The following is a 20,760-nucleotide window of genomic DNA, read 5'->3' as shown; positions in this document are numbered from 1 at the left end:
GCCATCTTTTTGACTCTTGATTGTAAGTTTTTGGTCCCAACATCATCCTGTGAAAATGAATTCCACAGACTAATTTTGTATTGGGTGAAAAATGTTTCCTTTTTATCAATTTTTGAGTTTATCAACTTTAAATTTCATTGAATATCTCCCTTGCTCTTGTGATATGAGACAGAGAGAGAACTGACGCTCCTGGTCTTTGAGACCATCCACTATTTTATATACGTTTATCATGTCCCCTCTTATTTGTCTCCTTATTTGAAGGGTAAACAATCCTGTTCTCTTTAATCTCTTGTCATATGAGAGGTTTTTCCAGCCCAATAGTCCCTTTAAATCCTCTGTTTTCTAAAATGCAGTTTCTTTGAAAAATCAACGTTTCATTTGCTTTTGAGGTATTCTCAGATCTTCATATTTCTTATTGGTGCCTTCCTCAGTACTCTTTTATGGGTCTCCCACCACTTAACTGAGACCAGTCAAATTATAGTTGAAGCAAGATTACTTGGTTTGGCCAGAAATATTAGGGATGAATTTTTCCTATATATTTCTATAATCATTACTGTTCGTAGACTTTTGGTTGGTCCCAGAAGATGGCTGCACATTCAGTGAATGAATTTCAAGGGTTGCTGGTAAAAGTAATTACAGTATTAATTTTTAGGCAGCTTTCCAAGTAAACAAGATAGGCGTTGCAAAAGAAAATTGTTCATGGGATTAGAGGATGCTGCTGTTCTTTTGTGTCTTTGGCTTAAGAATATACACTTCTTTACATTTTAAGAGTGCCCCTAAAGTTACTTCCTAATGTACATTATAGCTCAGGCCATGTTGTGCTTTCTTTAAGATTGCCAACCATGCCTGGGAAGAATTTGTTCCACTATAAACATGTGTTTTCCTCTCTAGAATGGCTCATCAGGATATAGGATTTTGTGCTATCTTCCCTTTAGCTAAAGCTGGGTATATGGTCAATCGCAGAACCCATACTTCATTATCATATGGAAAGGAGAGTTTTTGTTGCATAAACAAACCTGGCAATTTTTTCATCAATTACCTCTCTTTGTAATCTGCTGATTCTTATCACAAATTTATCTATGGTTGTTTCTGGATGATGGAGATTTTTTTTTCTTCTTCTTTTTGCTACAGGTGATATACTGTGGCTATGTGACATACATGATGTGACTGAAACACTATCATTGGCAGATAAATCTGAAACAATAGAAAATGATGGTGGTCTTGAAAGTGGATAGTCTTCAGAATCCTGTATGTTGAGGATGGATTCTCCTAAACAAAATAAGTCAATGCAGTTACTTAATTATTATTACCATACTGCTCATTTAGTATTACTCATTGTATTCACTGATACTCAGTACTACTTTAAAGGTGAAGTTGTAAAAGGAAGATCTGCCTATTTCAGCTATTTATTTTTTATCACATCTGAATCTAAAATGATAGTTGTTACTCTATGGTACTATATTTGTTGCTCAAACATGAGAATTCAAGAATAGTCCAGAAGGAAGACAGGCAGTCTTAAGAAAGAAGTATGAAATAAAAAAGTTTACCAACCTGAAGTTCCGGCATGTTCGGACATGTTCCTTTCATCATCTTCAATGCAGTTTCCTCCTGAGAAGGAACACTTCTCATGATGTTTCATTCGGGCAACCAGGCCTTGCCCTTTCTTTGTTGTACTGTTTGCATTTTGCACGCATGCCTGTCTTACCCATAGGTAGAGGAACTTCATTAAAATATTCCCAAACTGGGTCTCTTTTACGACCTGCTGCCATTCTAGATTTCCCTTCTAGTGAGAGAATGGTATGGTAGATTTCAAATCAATGAAGGCTACACTCAGAAAGACCTCAAGACTTCTGGAATATGCTGCTCAAACAGTTTTACTTTTGTTTCTACTGCCTGTCCCTCCCTTCTCACATTTATCTCCAGACTTCTTCTCCTTGTCTATATCTATTCCACCCCCAACAATCTTCTATTTATTGAACTTTTTGAAACTTTGCACTTTTAGAGAGAGGTAAGAGATTGACTTTTTGTGTACACAAATTTGCAGAGGGACAATAGGGTTGAGGTCAGTTATTTCTCACCTCTTATTATTTATTTATTTATTTAAAAACATAACATGCATGTTAACAGCAAAAATCTCTGGAGAGACTTATCCACAGTTTGAGAACTGCAAAACTAAGCATTTCTGGTATCTTCTAGACTGAGCATTGAGTCCCATTGGGTAGATAGAAAGATTAACCTAAATAATCTATACAGAAGCCCCTGGAACCCCATAAGATTGGGTCCCTAATCCATGAACTATTGGAACTTATTTACAAAACTTTTCTTAAACATTACAGGAATATATTGTCTCCTACTATAGAATTAGAATTTGTAGTCCCTATTTCATGATGAGATATCTTTGAGCTATAATGTATCTTAATTAAAACTATCTTTAGATAGGTTTTTTCCTCAAAAAACATTTTATCCAAAAAAATCTGATTTAAATAAAAAAAAATCCGATCTTTTTGATTGTTGTTGTTGTAAATCATTGATTTTTATCCACCCTGCAGGCAGGTAAAATCTACGATCCTTTGGAAAGATGTAGTGCTCAACAAACAAAGAACATACTTTTCTTCCTCAGCATTTAGTTATTGCCTGGATCCTATTATTCACTTCCCAAATGCACACAGTCTTTCTGCAGGTAACAGTAAAGAATTGCTTGCTTCTTATATGACTTCTATTAAGTAGGGTCAGACTGCACTGCCTGTCTGCCATATTAAGGTTTCATTTTAGAGTGTGTTTGTTTTATAGCTATATCTGTGCCCTCAGTAAGAGACTATGCCCTAACATCTACCTATAATGTTACATGCAGAAATGTGCAGTTCTTATGGAAAACTGCAGTGAATCATTGTGTAATTCCTGGAGGCAAAGCCACCCAAATGGGTCTTGAAGCTTTGGATGAGACGAATGATAGCACATTGGAATATGTTCAGTAAATCACCATGCAAAACACAGCATGTATAGATGGTTTCAGAGTAGCAGCCGTGTTAGTCTGTATCCGCAAAAAGAACAGGAGTACTTGTGGCACCTTAGAGACTAACAAATATGCATCCGAAGAAGTGGGCTGTAGCCCACGAAAGCTTATGCTCTAATAAATTTGTTAGTCTCTAAGGTGCCACAAGTACTCCTATTCTTTTCATGTATAGATGGGGGTAAATGCATTTTCTGGTGTGTGTGTGTGTGTGGGGGGGGGGGGGGGGGGAATGTTAGCCTCCTATTTACTCCTAGGTATCTTTCTCCTGTTCACATATTTATACTGTTTTCCCTGCTGCCCTTTTCCCTTGGAATGGTTCCCAAGGGAAAAGGGCAGCATGGGTGTTTCATTTTTTCCTAACCACTTCTTCTCACTCTTCTGTTAATTGTAACACTAAAAGCGGGGAGCAGATCATTGTTGGGAAGGAGTGAGTGTCTCTTCTCAGGCTTCACCTCACTATAAATACATTTATGTTCTCTTCTATATAGGTTTTGATACCATGCTTATCACGTAGTATCTGAGTGCCTTCCAGTAGTGCATCAAGCAACATGCCTACACATCTGTCACGTGTTTGTTCTCTCATCTGGTTATATGACTTCTCCTTGGAGTGTTGCTTTTTCCATTTTTTCTAGATAAAAGGACACTGTTAATCTAAAAATCACCTCTCCTTCTGAAAGTTGTATATCTAGTGTTTAAAAATAATCCTCAAGATTACTGGAACAGAAGGAGATTAGAAGTGGGGAGGGAGTTATCATTTGTCTCTCTTTTTTCTGTGTTTCTTTCTGCATTTGATAGGATTTTGTGTGTAGTCATTTTTACTGGGTTTTGTGTTGGTCATTTGCACCACACTCCTGCATTGATCTTGTGGGTGCTCCCTTGAGCACCCTGTGCCCAAACTCTGCAAGAGATTGTATACCAGTAACTATTGCAGCACCAACACTAATGCTGAAACTGAAGAGGCAGCAGGCAAGGGAGTGAATAGAGAGAGAGGGGGGAGGAGAAGGTGTGTGAACAAGTATCTTTTGTGGCATTGTATTACTCCTGGGTCGACCCAAAAGACCCTTATAAACCAAAGAAGGGAACAGGACAAAAGGGGTGCTCCATCACAAAATTTAATTTAAAAAAATGTCATTTTAAAAAATCAAGTTGACAACACTCCTTAGTGTGTTGCTGTACTGGAATTACACTTAACTGTAATTCTTAGTGTGGGTGTTTGCTTTTTTTTTTTCAGGAAAACCAGAAAAAGAAAAAGTAACACATTGATGTATAAATAGACTGTTCACAGTGTACTAGTAAGATCAGTTTACTCCTTGACGGTGTAGCTTTATTTAAACATGTTTTTTAATTTACTTGCTGAAATACATTTTAAGATTATACACAATGGTATGTTTTAAGTTAGACTTACTGTGTGTGTGTGTGTGAGAGAGAGAGAGCTGGATGAACAGATCAGAGCAGCAGCCCTGCTTTCCCTTCAAATGGCCATCACAAAGTCAGACTCAGCAGAGGTTATTTATAACTTGTTTCCACTGACTGTGAGATAAGTGGAAACTTACTCTTGGACTTGCTTGATATTTTCTTTGGTTTCTCTGTGATCAGATATAGGGATATGAAATCTCTTCTATGACTGTAAAGAAAGAGATGGTATAGTATCTATCCTCTCTCACAACATGCAATGGATGCTTTTTTAAAAAATAATTCTGCCATCCATGCCCCTTATTAAAACCTCCCTTTTAGATAAACAGCTGGATAAATCCAATTTAATAAGAAAAACACAATACAATTGTGATGGGTTCCCTGGGGTGCAACCTGGAATTGGGGTACTGCTGAGTCCTCTGGATTTCCAACCTGGGCTCCCTTTCACACTGTGGTGATGTGACAAGCTACAAACCACTCCTTGTACTGCACTTACACAGCCATCCACAGGCAGGGATACACCCAACTGAGTTGCATGAATGCTTCTCCCAGCCACTCATGAACCAGCAATAGAGAGTCTTCAGCCAGTTTCCCCAGCCTAGGGCCCCAGAGCTGTACCATCTTGCCCTGGTCAGAAGCCTGACCAGTGTAAGTTTATTACCCAGTCTGCCCCTCCCTTGCAGCCTGACCAAATTTCCCAAGCACTTCAACCAAAACGCACTGTTTTAGATAAAATATAAAACAGATTTATTAGCTACTGAAAGATAGATTTTAAGTGATTATAAGTAATAAGCATACAGATCAAAGTTGGTTATCTAAGAAATAAAAATCACAATCTGAGTGCTAGAAAGAAAACAGGATTTAAATCGTGCAGTATCACCCTGGTAGATAATACAAGCGGGTTACAGATCTTCTACACAGGCTGGGACTCTCCTTCAGACTGGGACCACCTCCCCAGTTCAGTCTTTGTTCTCCAGACATGTTTCAAGGTGTTGAGTTGGGGGGGGGGGGAGGAGTGAGGCCCAGTGATGATATCACTTCCCCTCTTTTATAGTTTCTTTCAGCTTGCTGGAAAGATCCTTTGCTATGATTTGTGAGTCAAGCAGTCTCCATTGTCTATGTGCTATCTCTGCGCAGTCTCCATTGTATACGGTTCCTGGGATAGTCCTTGGGAGCGTGGATTCCTTTAATGGGCCATCGGCAGCATCTGGCTGCTTCCATTGTTGTACCTGAAAGGTTCCTAAGCTCACAACCTATTTCAGTAACACACACATAGCAAAACTTCACAACTCCACATACAATGACAGCACTTACAATCAAACATTAATATCCTGTTAAACAGTTCAAGACTTTTAAAATGATATCTCAAAAGGCAGACTTTGTACACAGCATATCATAATTATATGACAGCGGTGAACATGGGGGTTCCAGGGTGCTGCTTTGAAGCACAGTGTGCCACACCTCCCCCTCTCCCCCCTTTAGTTTACTGCAGGAGTGTTAGTCACTGACTAATGCAGAGGCAGTGTGCCCAAGGTCCTCTTTAGGTTTTGACCATACAACTTTCAAGTGTTGCTAAACAATGTAGTGTTACCCACATGAGCCCTTCCAAAGTTCTGTGTACCTTCTCTGGGAGTTGCTAGAAAACATCTCTTTGTATTTGTGTATCTTGTATCTCACAAGGCATACTTTGTACAAAACATACCATAATTATATGACGGTGGTGAATATGGGGGTGCCAAGGTGCTGCTTTGAAGCACAGTGTACCACAATAGTCTCTTAATTTTCAAAATACTGAACTCTACACAATACTTTCCTCTGAATAGCCTACCCTTGTGGAGCAGGCGTTCTGGAGTAAATGTATTTCTTCTTCGAGTGCTTCCTCATGTCGATTCCATTCTAGGTGTGTGCGTGCCCCCGTGTATGGTTGTCAGAGTTTTTTGGCTTAGCAGTATCTGTAGCGTTGGCTGCGGCACCGTCTTGAGTGCCGTGCTAATGTGCTGTTTGAAGTGCTTAGGGGAGTCCCATAGAAAGGACAAGTGCAGAATCTGTAAAAGCTTTCGCCCTAGAACCCAGAAGGAGCGGGATATCCGCTTGAGGGCCCTCGTCCTGGAGGCTGCACTTCATCCTGCGTCGGAGCCCTCCCTCTTGGACCCCATGCCGAGCACCTCGGCATCGGTGCAGAATGCATCGCCGGCACCGGGCTCTGCCCAGCACCGTTCCCCCTCGCCAGTGCCTAAAAGGCTGCAAAAGAAGAAGAGCCCCCTGGCATCAGAGGGGAAAGGGGCTTTGGGCAAAGGACCTATGTCAGGCCACGTGCCCGCCCTGGGGCATCATGGGGGTACCACTCTGGTTGGACCCCCCAGCCAGGCCAGGGATCCGACTCCTGGGAGCGGCAGGGGACTCCGGCTTCTCCTAGGGCCCTCATTGCCCGAAGCGGCCCCGGCAGCTCAGGAACAAGCAGGCTGACTGCCGCGCCAGACTCGGCTAAGACCCCAACGCCTAAGGACAAGCCAGTCCTGGGACTGCCGCATAGGGCAGTGGAGCACGCTCCATCCCTGGACCGCAGGCGTCGATCCCCATCTCCACGGCCTAGGACCCCGGCACCGTACCCTTGGTCTCTGGTCAGAAGGCCCAGGTCCCCGATGCTGTGCTCTCCATCTATGAGGCATGGGACACCAGAGTGGAGGCACCGGTCCCTGTATCCCTGGTATAGGCAAGCTTCCCGCCAAAGATTGCCACTGCGCAGGTCACCTTTGCCTAGACGGTCTCCCAGACATAGGTTCCCACAGGGGCAGGATTGCTCCCCATCACATCACCTCCCCGTTACCGGTCGTCAGCCAGGCACCGATCCTCGCCCTCGTCTCACTGATCGCCGACCAGGGTCAATCAGCAAACTCAGGCCTCGATGGCCCCGTCTGGGTCGCTGTTACGGCAGTGGTCCAAGTCGGACCGGGAGTTCAGCCCTTCACCAAGGAGGGGTGATTCACCGCCGACCCGCGAGACTGGTGTTGAATCTGCATCAGCGTGGCAGCTCAATGGCCATACCAGAACCCGTGGGCATGCCCATAAAGCCGGTCCCATATTCCCACCAGTCTTCCATGGCCGCCTCAGAAAAGCTGCCTCCAGGACTGGAGTTGGAACACGGCACCGAATCGGATGTGAGGGCAGCGCAAGAGAAGCAAGGGGAACCCGCCCCTCCCCCGACCGTGCAGTCGTCGTCATCATTGTCTCTGGATGAAGCGGTGGAGGGTCCCTCCCAAACGGGCAGTCCCCCCTGACAACTTCAAGGAGCACCAGGTCCTCCTTAAAAGGGTGGCTACCAATTAGAACTTAAATATTGAGTTTGCGGAGGAGTCCGACTACCTCTTTTAATGTTATATCCTCCTCCACCCCGGCCCGGGTCGCGCTGCCTGTCCACTTAAGATTGCCAAATCACTGTGGCAGACCCCCTCTTCCATTCTGCCTACTTCTAAGAAGGCGGAAAAGAAGTATTGCGTCCCTGCAAAAGTGTTCGGATATTTGTACACCCTCCAGCGGCATCACTGGTCATGGCCGTTGTTACTGAAAGGGACAGGCAGGGCCATGTGAGTGGCACGCCAAAATATAAAGATGCTAAGAGACTGGATTTGTTTGGCAGAAAAGTTTATTTGACACCCAGCCTGCAATTTTGGGTGTCTAACCACCAGGCCCTGTTAGGTAGGCACAATTTTAATATGTGGGACTCCCATGTTTTTCGCAGCCGTGAATTTCGTAGGGCCCTGCTCATAGGGTATGTCTACACTGCATTTGAACACCTGTGGCTGGCCCCTTGTCAGTGGGCTCAGGTTTGTGGGGCTTGGGCTGTGGGGCAGTAAAAGTGTGGTGTAGGTGCTTGGGCTGGAGCCTGAGCAGTGGGACCTTATGAGCAGGGAGGTTCCCAAAGCCCGGCCTCCAGCCTGAATGTCTACACTGCAGTTTTACAGCCTCTCAGCCCAAGTCTGCTGACCTGGGCCAGCCATGGGTGTTCAGTTGCAATGTAGACATACCCTATGAGTTTACAGGTGGAAGGGACCACCAGATCATCTAGTCTCAACTGCTGTATATCACAGGCCACTAAACGCCAGCCTGCCACCTCCACACCAAGCCCAACAGCCAAAATTAGACCAGACTATTACAGCCTTCAGGAGACTAAACCATTGTTTGTGACGGAGAGTACGGGAGTGATTGAGGTGTACTGGTTCAGACAGTTTAAAAGTAAGATGAGTCTTCACCCTTATCTCACATCAAATCCTCACTGAACCTTTTTTCAGGTTCAAATTCCCTATTTGCTGTTCTCATTTTCTTCCAGAAGCAGCATGCAGACAGCTTCAGGAAGACACAGGCGATCACTTCTTCTTTCCTCACCCTCTGATGGGTTTTACCTTCAATGAGAACTTACTGGGGAGCCTTCGGCGGTTGGGATATGTATCCATTGCTTATCCCTCAGGGGGGAGGGATAGCTCAGTGGAGGGGGGAGGGATAGCTCAGTGGTTTGAGCATTGGCCTACTAAACCCAGGGTTGTGAGTTCAATCCTTGAGGGGGCCGCTTGGGGATCTGGGGCAAAATCAGTACTTGGTCCTGCTAGTGAAGGCAGGGGGCTGGACTCAATGACCTTTCAAGGTCCCTTCCAGTTCTAGGAGATGGGATATCTCCATTAAAAAAAAAAAACAAAAAAACAAAAAAAAAAACCTTGAAATCTTTTTTTGAGCATTGCCACTAATCAGGGTAGGCAGTTACTGTAATGTCTTGCTTAAAAACACCCTCAAGGAGAAGCTTTGATTGATATATTTCCCCCCTTCCCTAGAATGTATATGAGAGTGCCTTTTGAAAAGTCAGCTTTCCCATGCTGAATCCTGGGAGTTCTGCCTGTACTTCTCAAATGGCTCTGAATTTTTTGTTTAATCAAAAATTCTTTTTGCAGCATCTGCCTGGTTCTGTCCCTCTGAGACTAGGGTTTGCAGAGCACAAAATACTGTCAGGTTTACATTTTATAGTTGATCATTCCTTTTTAAAAGCTTTATTTGTTCAAATCCACTGAAATGGCTTTTTGCTTCTTGAGGTTTGCGTTATTTTTTCCAAGAGCCCCTATTTTTTTCCTTTTAAGGAGCAAAAAGGGAAAGATTTTTATGCTTGATCCTTTCATCAACATATATGTACTGCATATTTAAAATGGAGTATTAATGTGATGTAATTTGGATGTACATCATGTTAGATCACCTAGTTTCATCTTCACTTGGGGCATAACTTCAAACCATATTTGTAATGAACCATGTTATGCAGGAGAATGAGTATCTCAACCAGGCGTGTGTGTGTGTGTGTGTGTGTGTGTGTGTGTGTGTGTGTGTGTGTGTTCGGTGCAGTACTCCTGAACTCAGAGGGTGTCTGTTTGCATTTTGCAAGCTACTTAGGTAATGGCTTCTAAAAATCAAAGTAGAGGGATCTCCCCCTCTCCCATGACATGCTTCAGCATGCCCAAATGTCAGCAACGTTTCCACAGTGTGACCATACATTTGTCCATGCTTAATTCTTAACAGATGTGATTCTGAGAGAGCCATCCTATTCTTTGCCCCATTACTTTAAAGAAACAAGTCTAGATTACAGCAACCAAGGCTATAATATCACCTCAGGAAAAATGTAGTGTAAAATTGAAGGTTATGTGGGGATGAATCCTGAAGCACGATGATGGTTTTAAATAAGTCCCTGGTGGTGATGTTTTGTGGCATTCTGCACAGCATGTGTGAATGCCAGGGGTGGGGAGATTTTATGAAGAGAATGGACTTAAGAAAAAAGAAATACCACCATTTAACATCCTAACATTACTGTTTAAGACAAGTGCAGCACTGTTACAAATACTAAGAAAGTAAACTTTCTATAGCATGTCCTCTGCCAATACTGCATGTTTTGAGGGGGAAGGGTAGATCTGAACGTAGCAAGGGAGCTTGTATGTACTGAAAGCAAGGAAAATTGAGGTGAGTGACTAACTGGTCCATCTGTGATATTGGAGTGAATAAAATATGATTTGCCTAACTAATCAGTTCTGACTTGCAGCTTAATTCAATGAAACTTTACCTCATACTTAATTTAAAAATAAAAGGGGTGGTAGGTGTTTGAGTTTTGAGGTGAGAACTGAAGAGTAAAGCTGAGTGTAACTGGGATCCTTTCCATCTGGCCAAACACAATGCCATATAGTTGATAACCTAGCAGAAGGAATTGTGGGAAATGGGTGAGGTGTGACTTTTGGCCAGAAGGAAGGTTGGGGAGGGATGTGTACCAGGCATTTGCTGCTCCTCTCTGTAGGACGAATACTCATTGGTTCCACCAGCTGCTGATTCTGAGTATCTAGGCAGCTCCTGGAGGACTTGGAGCTCTTTTTCCCAAAAAGGCCAACCTCTTTGGGTAAAGTGCACCAAGGGCCTCCAGAAGAGGGTAGCAGATGCATGGTACACTGTCACACAAGATCATTGCAAAACAGCAGTAGGAGGGTAATGAAGTGGGTGCCAAAAAACAGTCACTGATAGTTAGATGACACATTTGGACAGGTTGATGTTGAAAGGATATTTCTGAGGGTGGCTGAGAATCGGTCCATCATATTGTGGAACTCACTGTTCTTGTTTTAACAGTGCATATTTCCTCCATGTGCCATGCATTCATACTGCCTTTGCTCCCTGATCTGCAGCGTCTAGCTCTCCAGGGTTTCCTTCCTCTCTTCCTGAAGCAACTTCATTGTCACCTTCATTTTCTGCAGGCTGTTGAGAGGCTTTCAGACTGGCATCTTTGTTTTCTTCCTGTCTCCATCCTCTCAACAAGAAAGCACTACTAAGTGTTGGTGGCTGTACTAATATTTCAGCAGCCTTCTTGGTGTATGACTGATACATCTGTAGGTAGATGGAATTTCAAGGGAAATAAAAACAAACGTAACAAAATCATCCTAGTTGTGATTTTTTTAAACCATATTTGAGCAGCAACATGAATTACAGACTGTGAGCAGCTGTTGATAAGCTTGTCCTTAGGATTTTTGATTGTGTGTGTCCTGTGAATTATATGTGCTTTGAATGACTTGCCTACCAAAACAAACCAAATTGTGATTTAAAAAAAAAAAAACACTTAAAAATGACTGAAACATTGTAGACTACATCAGATATTATAGGGAGCAGTTTAGAATAATGTGATGTATTGATTGATTTGTTTGCAGTCCATTGCTTAGGTAGACAGTCTGGTCAGCACAATGACTATGTAATGACTTACTCACTGCCAGCAGTGGTTCATTTTCTTAATTCGCTTTTAGAAATGGCCCTTATCAAAACTGCTTCCTATCTCAAGCAATCATTTTGTTAAATTTGATTAAAGACTTAGAATGTGACGTGTGTTTAAATACTGCAGCGATAAGCACTATGGGCACCTTTTTCTTTTTCCTTTCCCTTTTCCCTTTTCTTAGTAGTAGTAGTAGTAGTAGTAGTATTTTACATGTAGAGTATAAATTTTAAAAACTCCCCCCCCCCCCTAAAAAGTCAAAACACGTTTCACTTTGTTTTTAAAAAAGTTTCTATCCTTAGCAGCTAGACAAGGAGTTCAGACCTGCTGCCTATTATAACCTTTGGTGAACATGCTTTTGGAAACAAGGGAACTCTCATGCAGGATCAGACTCTTTGCCCATCTAGTTCAATATGTTGTTTCTTACAGGTGCCAATATAAAATATTTTAGAGGAGGGTTCATGAAAACCCATAATGGACCCATACGGAATGGCCAGGCCATAGGGGAAGTTTCTTTTTAATTTCCATTAGTTAGTAATAGGTTTGTGCTAGTAATCATTTTAATCTGATCTAATGAAAGTCATTATCCATATAAATGTATAATCCTTTTTCAAATCCTGCTAATCTGTTGCCCTCAATGAGTTCCACCAGTTTATTCTGTTGTAGTTAAAAAAAACCTTAAAATTGATAAGAAGGTGTATTTATTTGAACATTTTTCCTTTCAATTTCTTTGGAGGTGCCCTTGTTTTTTATGAGGGAAAGTAAAAGCGCCAATTTAGTTCTTCTGTACCATTCATTACTTGCTATACCTTTTATCTTGTCTCTTCTCCTAACTAAGAAGTCCTTACTGTTTCAAATGATCGTTGTACAGAAGTCGTTACACACTTTAGTTTTTCTCTCCTGTGTCTGGACTCCTATTTTTATTGTATATAGATAGATAATATCTCTGTCTGTTTATTTTTGAGAGATGCTTGTTTGAAGGAATTTGTTTATTTTCCTGCAGTAATTACAACTAAATTATCCTTTTAATGTTTTTGGCATGCTAAAATTTGAAAGTAGTACAGAGAGACTCCAAAGGATGTGTGGTGAGGTACATATGTAAATTATCAAAGTGGTCTCACCATTGGCAGCTTTTTGTTGAATCATGCAAATACATTTTTGCTTTTAGAGAATGATAGATCAGCCTTTTGAGTGGTCTTTTTTTGTTTGGATTGGCTATTTGCTTGTCCAGTTTAAGGTCCCCCAGCCGCTTTGCAGTGGCTTATCCCCTCTATATCAAGGCTTCCAGTCCAGCCATAATTGTCAGATAGATGGAAACAAGGGAAAACACATGGCTTGTGGTTGCAGCACTAAACTTTCTTGACAGGGCCCCAATTCTTCAATTTTGATTAAACCCCCATCCCTAGCTCAAATTCTCATTGTTCTCAGCAACTGTTTAGAGAAGGCTTGTACAGGCTCCCACCCCCTTATGAGCCAGATGTGATGATTTATTACAGAGACTGTGTGAGTCATGATTTGGCTGTTTTTTAAATCACTTGTGGCTGTGTCACAGAGGTCTAACTAACAGTTGCAGCAAGCATGGTTTGGAGAATCATTCTGAAAAGATGACGTTGTGCAGTTGAGCACAGAACTTCTGTACACTCCAATTGAAGGGTTTTTTTAGCAAGCTCTTAGGATAGGAATGTCTGCCTTCTCTAAACCTTCTCTTCTGAGTGCTAAAAATATTTTTATTTCTGTAATAAGTACTTTCTTGGATCAGAGAGGTAGTTTGAAGTATGGGTTTTTTTGGGGCTACTTTTTAATATACCTCTACCCCGATATAACACTGTCCTCGGGAGCCAAAAAATCTTACCACGTTATAGGTGAAACCGCGTTACATCAAACTTGCTTTGATCCACCGGAGTGTGCAGCCCCGCCCCCCCCCCCCGGAGCGCTGCTTTACCGCGTTATATCCGAATTCGTGTTATATCGGGTCGTGTTATATCGGGGTAGAGGTCTACCTGCATTTTCTTCAGTGACTTCCGAATTATAGCCCAGATAAAATGCCAGACTTGAAAGCCTCTGATACTAGGAAAGCCCACTGGTTTCAGCAGCACTGGAGATGTACGTGCCATACAGTATTTGCTCATATTAAAACTGAGCAAATGAGAAGTGGTTGCTTGGGCTTTTCTGAGAGAAGAAAACACTTTGGTACCAGTAGGGAAACTGTGATAAATAGCGACACTCTTACTCATAAATGAGGTCTCTTAAGCAACTGGTTTTACTTTACATCTAAAATGGCAAAATCAAGTTCAGCAATGTTGTAGGATTTTCTATATTAACCAGTATAGTAGTATCAAAGCACCACACCTATATAATTTGTAGCCTTAAAAGTACATCTAGTAAGTTTTTTAAAACAAAATATTATAGTGGTAGATGAGCCTTTCTTTCTTTAACTAAGTCCCAAATTTTTGCTTCTGTTTTTCCTGTTAAAAATGTGCTCACAAACACCTAATATGGTGTAAGGAAGATGCATAATTCAGCTCCCTGTTGTGCTTTAGATGTTATGATTATTGGACATAGCAGGAAAAATACAGAAACCTGAACATAGACTTAGCAGGTAAAGAATTGAAGTTCTTCTTTAAAGGGATTCAGGTAAGTAGTTTGGGACAATTTCAGATTTAATTCACTAAATAAATAAATGAAAAATCTACTACCAAATACAAGTTTTTAATTATTTAAACACTCCTATGTGATTGGTGCTGGAGAGGGCAAGCAGAGAGAGTACAGTGTTGGAAGCACTGGGATACTGTATAACAACCAAAAAGTGTTTGTTTTTTGCCAGTTTCAATCTTCTCCAAGACACATGGAATGCAATTTTTCATTGGTATCACTGAAGTCAGAATTTGGCCCATATTTTCCATCTTGCAATTCTCTCTCTCTCTCTCTCTCTCTCTCTTCCCCCACCCTCCAGAAAGTGGGATGGATAAAAATTTCTAGCTGCTCCATCCCCGGGCTATAATTTAATGTATGTGTTGTATCTGACTCAGAAAGTGACCCCGGAGGTTCCCTTTAGTTATTTTAAATCAGTATTTTGGTTCGCTATCAATGATTTTTAACACTGTTTTCTTATGTTCAGTTATAAACTTTACTGAACAGACAAGGAGTAAATAGAGCATGTAGGAGGATAAAAAATAATGATCATCTGGGTCTTCTCCCAAATGAGAATTCTGCCTTTATTTATTTATTTATTTATTTTTTAATGGGACCAGGATTGAGGCCGTTCCCTTTACTTTCATCCCAGCAGTGCAGTGCTGAGAATAGACTCATATAAAATACACCCCTGTCCAGTAGCTGGTTGTACTTTTTTGACGTATATAAATAAATTGTAAGATTTATTAAGGCGTAATGCAGGAGATTCCAAATTATCTGTCTATATGACTTTGTCGGTTTGGGCAATACTTGTTTGTCTTGAAAATGTTGTACACGTTAGCTAGGTATTTTAGGGAATGTTATGGCAGGGGTTAAGAAAATAGGATAATTGAAAAGCAACTCATTTTATTATATACCCTAGGATATGATTATGATGTAGTTTTAGAGAAAACCCAGTAATAACTTCCTCCAATTTTTTCTGCTGTTTTGTCTTTTGGTAATAATAATAATAATAAAAGATTTGTTTAACAGAGAATTTTAAGAATCTTGAGCCAGTAAGGCAGCATCAGTAGTAATGCCTATAAACTTTACATAAAAACTGATTAAATAAAATGCAGCCTGTTTGATGAGAAATGCTGTAGTCTGAATGTTGTGTGGGTTCTGAATTTGATCTTGTTGTTGGATGAAGTAGTGCTTTAATTCCTACCCTTACTCCTGACTTTTGTAAGGAAAAATTTGTGTTTTGGATTGAGTCCTTTTTCTTGGTGAGTTATGGCTAAATGGAACACAGTTTCATGGCCATAGGAGAAATATCACAATTTAGGGTCTTTCTGATACCTTTTCTGGGTGATTCTCTTTTCTCTCTTGTTTTTATTTTTTTACCCCAGGCAGATTTGGGCTGTTCCTTTTTTTTTTTTTTTTTTTTAAGATTCTTTCCTTAAAATCGTTGCCCCATTTACCTGTGGCATAGGTCCCTGAACTTGCTGGGCTCCATAGTAATGGAGGCTCCAGCCTATTTCAAGGGTTTACTTTCCTATTGGAAAAAAGCCGCATAAGAACTTATGTGGCTGCCTTGTCCTGTCCCTCTTCCACTCTTTGGCTTATTCAGTTGCCAGGTACGATGTAGGTACAGAACAGACTACACCAGCATTTTAACAGTGCATGTGATTTCTTCTTGAAATCGCTGGCTAGCTGGGGTTTTAAATGGGTAGCACAGCTCAACATGTCTTCCTGGTTCGCTGATCTGAAAATGGATTTCAGCCAAGAGGGGCAGGCACTAGGCAGAATATTTCTTCCTCCAAAAAAGAATGGAAGTGGGGTGGGGTGGGGGGGGAATGGAGGCAGTTTCTTTTCTGTCCCAACACCAATGCAGGGAATGGGATCTCACAAAGATTAGTGATGGGAGTGGGGAGACAGAGATCCCCAAACTGTAGGTGTTCTTCTCCACCCACATTCCCCTCCCCCCCCTTTTTAAAAAAATCCTGCAGAGTCCAGCCTGCTTTCCATGATAAAGCCGTGCGAGGAAGTTACTATAGCCCTGTGGATGTTGTCTTTCATATTTTCTTACATAGCCCCAACAGGTGTGCAGGAACAATGAGAGCTCGCCTGTGAATGGGGAGTAGGAGTGTTGAGGAATTGGGTGCTCATCATTATTTAGGTTTGTAGTAAAAGAAACCGTACCTTTCCCAAAGCTCAGCCACCCCCACAAGCAGCATCTGCAGAGTGCTGGTTCGTGTTCATTGATTTGCCCTTGAACACTGAGCTTGACCCCGGACTAGTTTTGTGGCTCCCCAGGAACTCTGGTACTCACTGTAAGGCTGAGGATTCTGAGGAGAAAAAACAGTGAAAACTGCCTTTTTTTGGTCAAAAATTTAACCAAAAAGTCTTATGGGGTTTAATTTGCAGATGGTTGAGTAAGTAATAATGCTTTAATGAGCTTACAGTGTGGAACAACGTGAGAGCATGGGTAAGGTTGAGCCATGTGACTTAATGGAAGCTGGTGAGAGGATTTGTTGCTTACTTCTGATTGTCTACAGGCTATGATGCTAAGCAGCAGTTGCTGACTATGGGAGAGCTGTCAATCAGATCTCAGTAACCTCTGCCTCACCTCTGTTGTTTTCACTTACCAGTCTCTCTCTGAACAGTGCCTCCCTGATGTCGTCTGTGAACATTTTGATATTTTCACTTGGGGTTGGAGATGCCAGGATAAGTGCAAGAAAGTGACAGTATGATCCTTTCATTGTATAGATACCTGTTTAAATATATATACAGTAACCCCCTTAGAAAAAACTCCACTTAACTTTAGAGTGAAGTTGGCTAAACTGTATAGCCTGCCAACTCAAACTGTAAAAAGCAAGGAAACACTTAGCGTGTACATGAGGTAGTGAATAACTTAACTATCAATCAGTTCTTCTCGGTCTCTGCTGCCTTCCTTTTACCACGCAGAGCCTGAGCATCTTCACAAACAGTTAACGGGTATCTCACACTGTAGCTATGTCTTGAATATTTGTTTAGGCTTGGTGTGGCCTCCCTAAATTATGCTGTATGCAGATCTATATGTGGTTTTGTGTGGGTAATAAACAAAATGTAGTGCCATATCGCAAATGGTGGCTGCAATACATTTTTTTTCCCTGTAATGTTTAGGGAAGATTTCCTCAATGGGTATTTGGTGTTAGTATTTGTTTTTATCTAGAAATTTCAGAATTTGTGTGTGTGTGTGTGTGTGTGTGTGTGTGTGTGTGTGTGTGTGTGTGCGCGCGCACACAGAGCAGGGGCATGCGCAGGAATAAAAATTTGACCCCTTTTGGGGTGAAACGTTCTCTTCTGCCCCCCGCAACCCCAGGGCCGGAGGAGCTCCGAACCCCTACTCAACCCTGCCGGGGTACCGGTGCCCCCCCCCTGACCAATCTCTTCATTGCCTGCTCTACTAGGGGCTCTGCTCACTGCCACACTACTGTGGGTTAGGAGGATTGTCATCTCAGCTGCTAATTGGTGGAGGCAGAGAAGAGGGTGGGGTGGGTGAGCTCCGGAGAACGCAGGCTCCTGGCAGAGGGAAGGGATCTGGCTGTCCAGTGCTGCAGCTAAGAGCTCTGCCTGGGCATGCACTGCGGTACAAAACTTGGGGGACAGGTGTCCCCCCAGCCCTGGGGCTGGAGGAGCCTGCTCTCCCTCTGGGGCCAGAGGAGTTCTGTGCTCCCACCTATTACGGGGGTGGAGGGACTGTGCCCCTGCTTGCCCCAGCCTGTGCACGCCCCTGATGCTCAGTGTTAAGCATGTGGTACAACATGTTATATGGACATTGGACTTGACCTTCACAGCATCACTGATCCTTTACAGCTCCATTTTCTCCTCCGTAGTGTGCGTGTACACACATGCACAGCTCTTTTGCTGAGCAGCCTGCTTCCTTGTCTCCACGGGATGTCTGGTGAATCTGGGATGGTTGACCGTGTGGGAGAATGGCAGTAGCTAACAGAACTTGGCTGTTTCATTGCAGAATCTTGGCATAACTCAATTATTTTAACCTAAATAAAGGGAATAATTGTTTGTGGTTTAATTTTAAAATGTTAAAAGGGGCTTATTTCCAATACATTGCCTGTATGTATGAGGTTCAGAAAGAGAGAGAAATTTAGAATTTGTGGTGACTGTGATTGTTTAACTAGAGGAACCAAAAAAACGCGCATTTCAAAATGGGAGCACTTCAAATTGTTTCCTCTGCAAAATTTAATAAATATATTACAAACAATATAATGCATAGAAATTAATTTTCCTTGAAAAATTATTATTTCATATTTGGAGACTAAATATGATTAATATGTGGATGAGGGAATTTTTAAACCTCCTTTAATTAAAAATTTCAACACAGTCTTAACTATAAAGTTGCTACTGATATCTCCATAATATACAAACTATCAAAAAAATATTTTCCCCGCATTTAGGAGAGTCTCTACAGCCTAAGGCCATGCCTACACTACCACTTAGGTTGGCAAAACTTATGTCGCTCAGGGGCGTGGGGGAAAACCCCCCCCACCCCTGAGCGACATAAGTTTCGCTGGCATAAGTGGTAGTGTACACAGCGGTATGTCAGAAGCTCTCTCACCGACGTAGCTACTGCTGCTCATCTGGAGTGGTTTAATTATGTTGACGGGAAAGCTCTTGCCTGTCAGCATAGAGCGGCTACACAAGAGATCTTACAGTGGCACAGCTGCATTGGTACAGTTGTGCCGCTGTAATATCTCTAGTGTAGACGTAGCCTAAATAGAAATCTTGGCAACTTTATGACAGTGTTGTTTAGATGAAAACATTCCCCTGCAACATTGGCAACCCAAAAGAAAAAATAGTAGTGAAACTGGCCAGTCTACACCATTTTCATTGTCCTAGCTGTGCAACATCCACAGAAAGGAAACACATGTTATTTTTGATGGGTTTCATATTTATCAGTTCTAATAACTCTGTGTCATGGAATGTGTTTTTAATATGACTGTGTCCCATTAAGAATTTACTAGAGGATATGCCTGCTGCTTTAGCATTTCGTCCTGAGTTTGACATGTGATCAGTATTGCTGGCAGAGCTTGTGTTGCCTTTATTTACTTGATAAATCTTTTTCCTAGATCATTCAACGTCAAGTGGTACTTCCTTGTTTAAGCCCAGCCGATCACTGGTCTCTATTCCCACTGCCCATGTGATGCCGTCTAATGCCAGCTCTTCACTTTCCAAACACAGGGAAGCTCTGAAGTCTGACTGCTCACAATGGAGTACAAACCTTTTACGGTCAGGAGGAAGTCGAAATCTGGGCATAGTGGACCACTCTCTTGACATGAAGGATGTGAGGCCTGTAAGGAAATGGTCATCCTTGTCTAAACTCAGCACACCAGATAGCTGCAGTCAGGATGAAAGTGTCCTTTCAGGGGACTCCAGGGCTAGTACTGACAGATCAGGAAGAGACAAGACCATGTCACCACAATTAAGAACAAATGGGCCGAGTTGTTTGCATAATAGCATGGAGTTGCTAAAAGTTGAGGACAAAGAAACTGGGAAAAAACGATCTTCTACGCTGGATTGCAAATACAAATTTGAAAGTTGCAGCAAAGAAGACTTTGGTGTTTCAGACGCCTCAAATAGGAGACATGTCTTTGACATGACCTACAGTGCCTTACCTGAAAGCAAGCCCAACTCAGCCAGCTGTGAGGCTTTTGGGCACAAATATGCAACACTGGGACAGCAGGCTATGAACGGAGTACCCATTCAGCCCTCAGTGAGGACTCAGATGTGGCTTACAGAACAGTTGCATGCACATCCTCTGGACTGTAGGACTGCTGAGGAGTCGTATGGTTTGGCAGCTTGGCAACTGCAGCAGCTTGAAGATCTTACAAGGGGAAATGAGCACCCGATGCAGGTAAGAATAGAAATGTGGTGTTTGCTGCCATCAGGTGGGCAGTAAGAGACACAGCATCGAGCATGTTTTTATTAAATGTTTCAGGTGGGGAAAGTATTCTTATCTCACCCAGTGCTATTGTTGGTTTTTAAACTTTTAAGCTGTTTGTATAATTTAATGAAAAACTAACTGCACTAGAGCTTCATTTATTATCTGAGTGCCAGCAAAGTGTGCTCCAGTTAATTTACAGCTGCTGGCGTTTAATTATACCAGACAATTTACCCAAGCTATATGAGAGCAGCATCTATACTTTTTGCAACTGTATAATATATAGGGTACATCTAGTCACATTTTTGTGTCCTTTTTAAGAGAACCTTCCATTGAAATGGTGTGATATATGCTTGAATTGACTTTATAATCTGAACTGATTTATAAGGAAACTCCATTTCCTTTTGATTTGAAACAGATTCATAGTAGACAATGACCCTCACATACGTCAAAATTGGTTACTTCATAAATGTACCTAATAATATCCTCATTTATAAACCACACACTGATTAT

The 20,760-nt window shown here is 42.0% G+C and overlaps 1 protein-coding gene across 1 annotated transcript in view; it reads left to right on the top strand.

Moving 5' to 3' along the window:
- The window catches only part of CEP85L (centrosomal protein 85 like), a 164,644-nt gene that overhangs the window by 57,411 nt on the left and 86,473 nt on the right, over positions 1-20,760 (top strand). Inside the window, exon 3 of the mRNA XM_065401924.1 lies at positions 19,436-20,220. Within this exon, the coding sequence (XP_065257996.1) occupies positions 19,436-20,220 (785 nt within the window). The remainder of the gene's footprint in view (positions 1-19,435; positions 20,221-20,760) is intronic.

Source organism: Emys orbicularis, chromosome 3, assembly GCF_028017835.1.
Source record: "Emys orbicularis isolate rEmyOrb1 chromosome 3, rEmyOrb1.hap1, whole genome shotgun sequence".
Taxonomy (NCBI): domain Eukaryota; kingdom Metazoa; phylum Chordata; order Testudines; family Emydidae; genus Emys; species Emys orbicularis.
The sequence above is the reverse complement of the archived record's forward strand: the minus strand, read 5'-3'. Positions and strand labels throughout refer to the sequence as shown.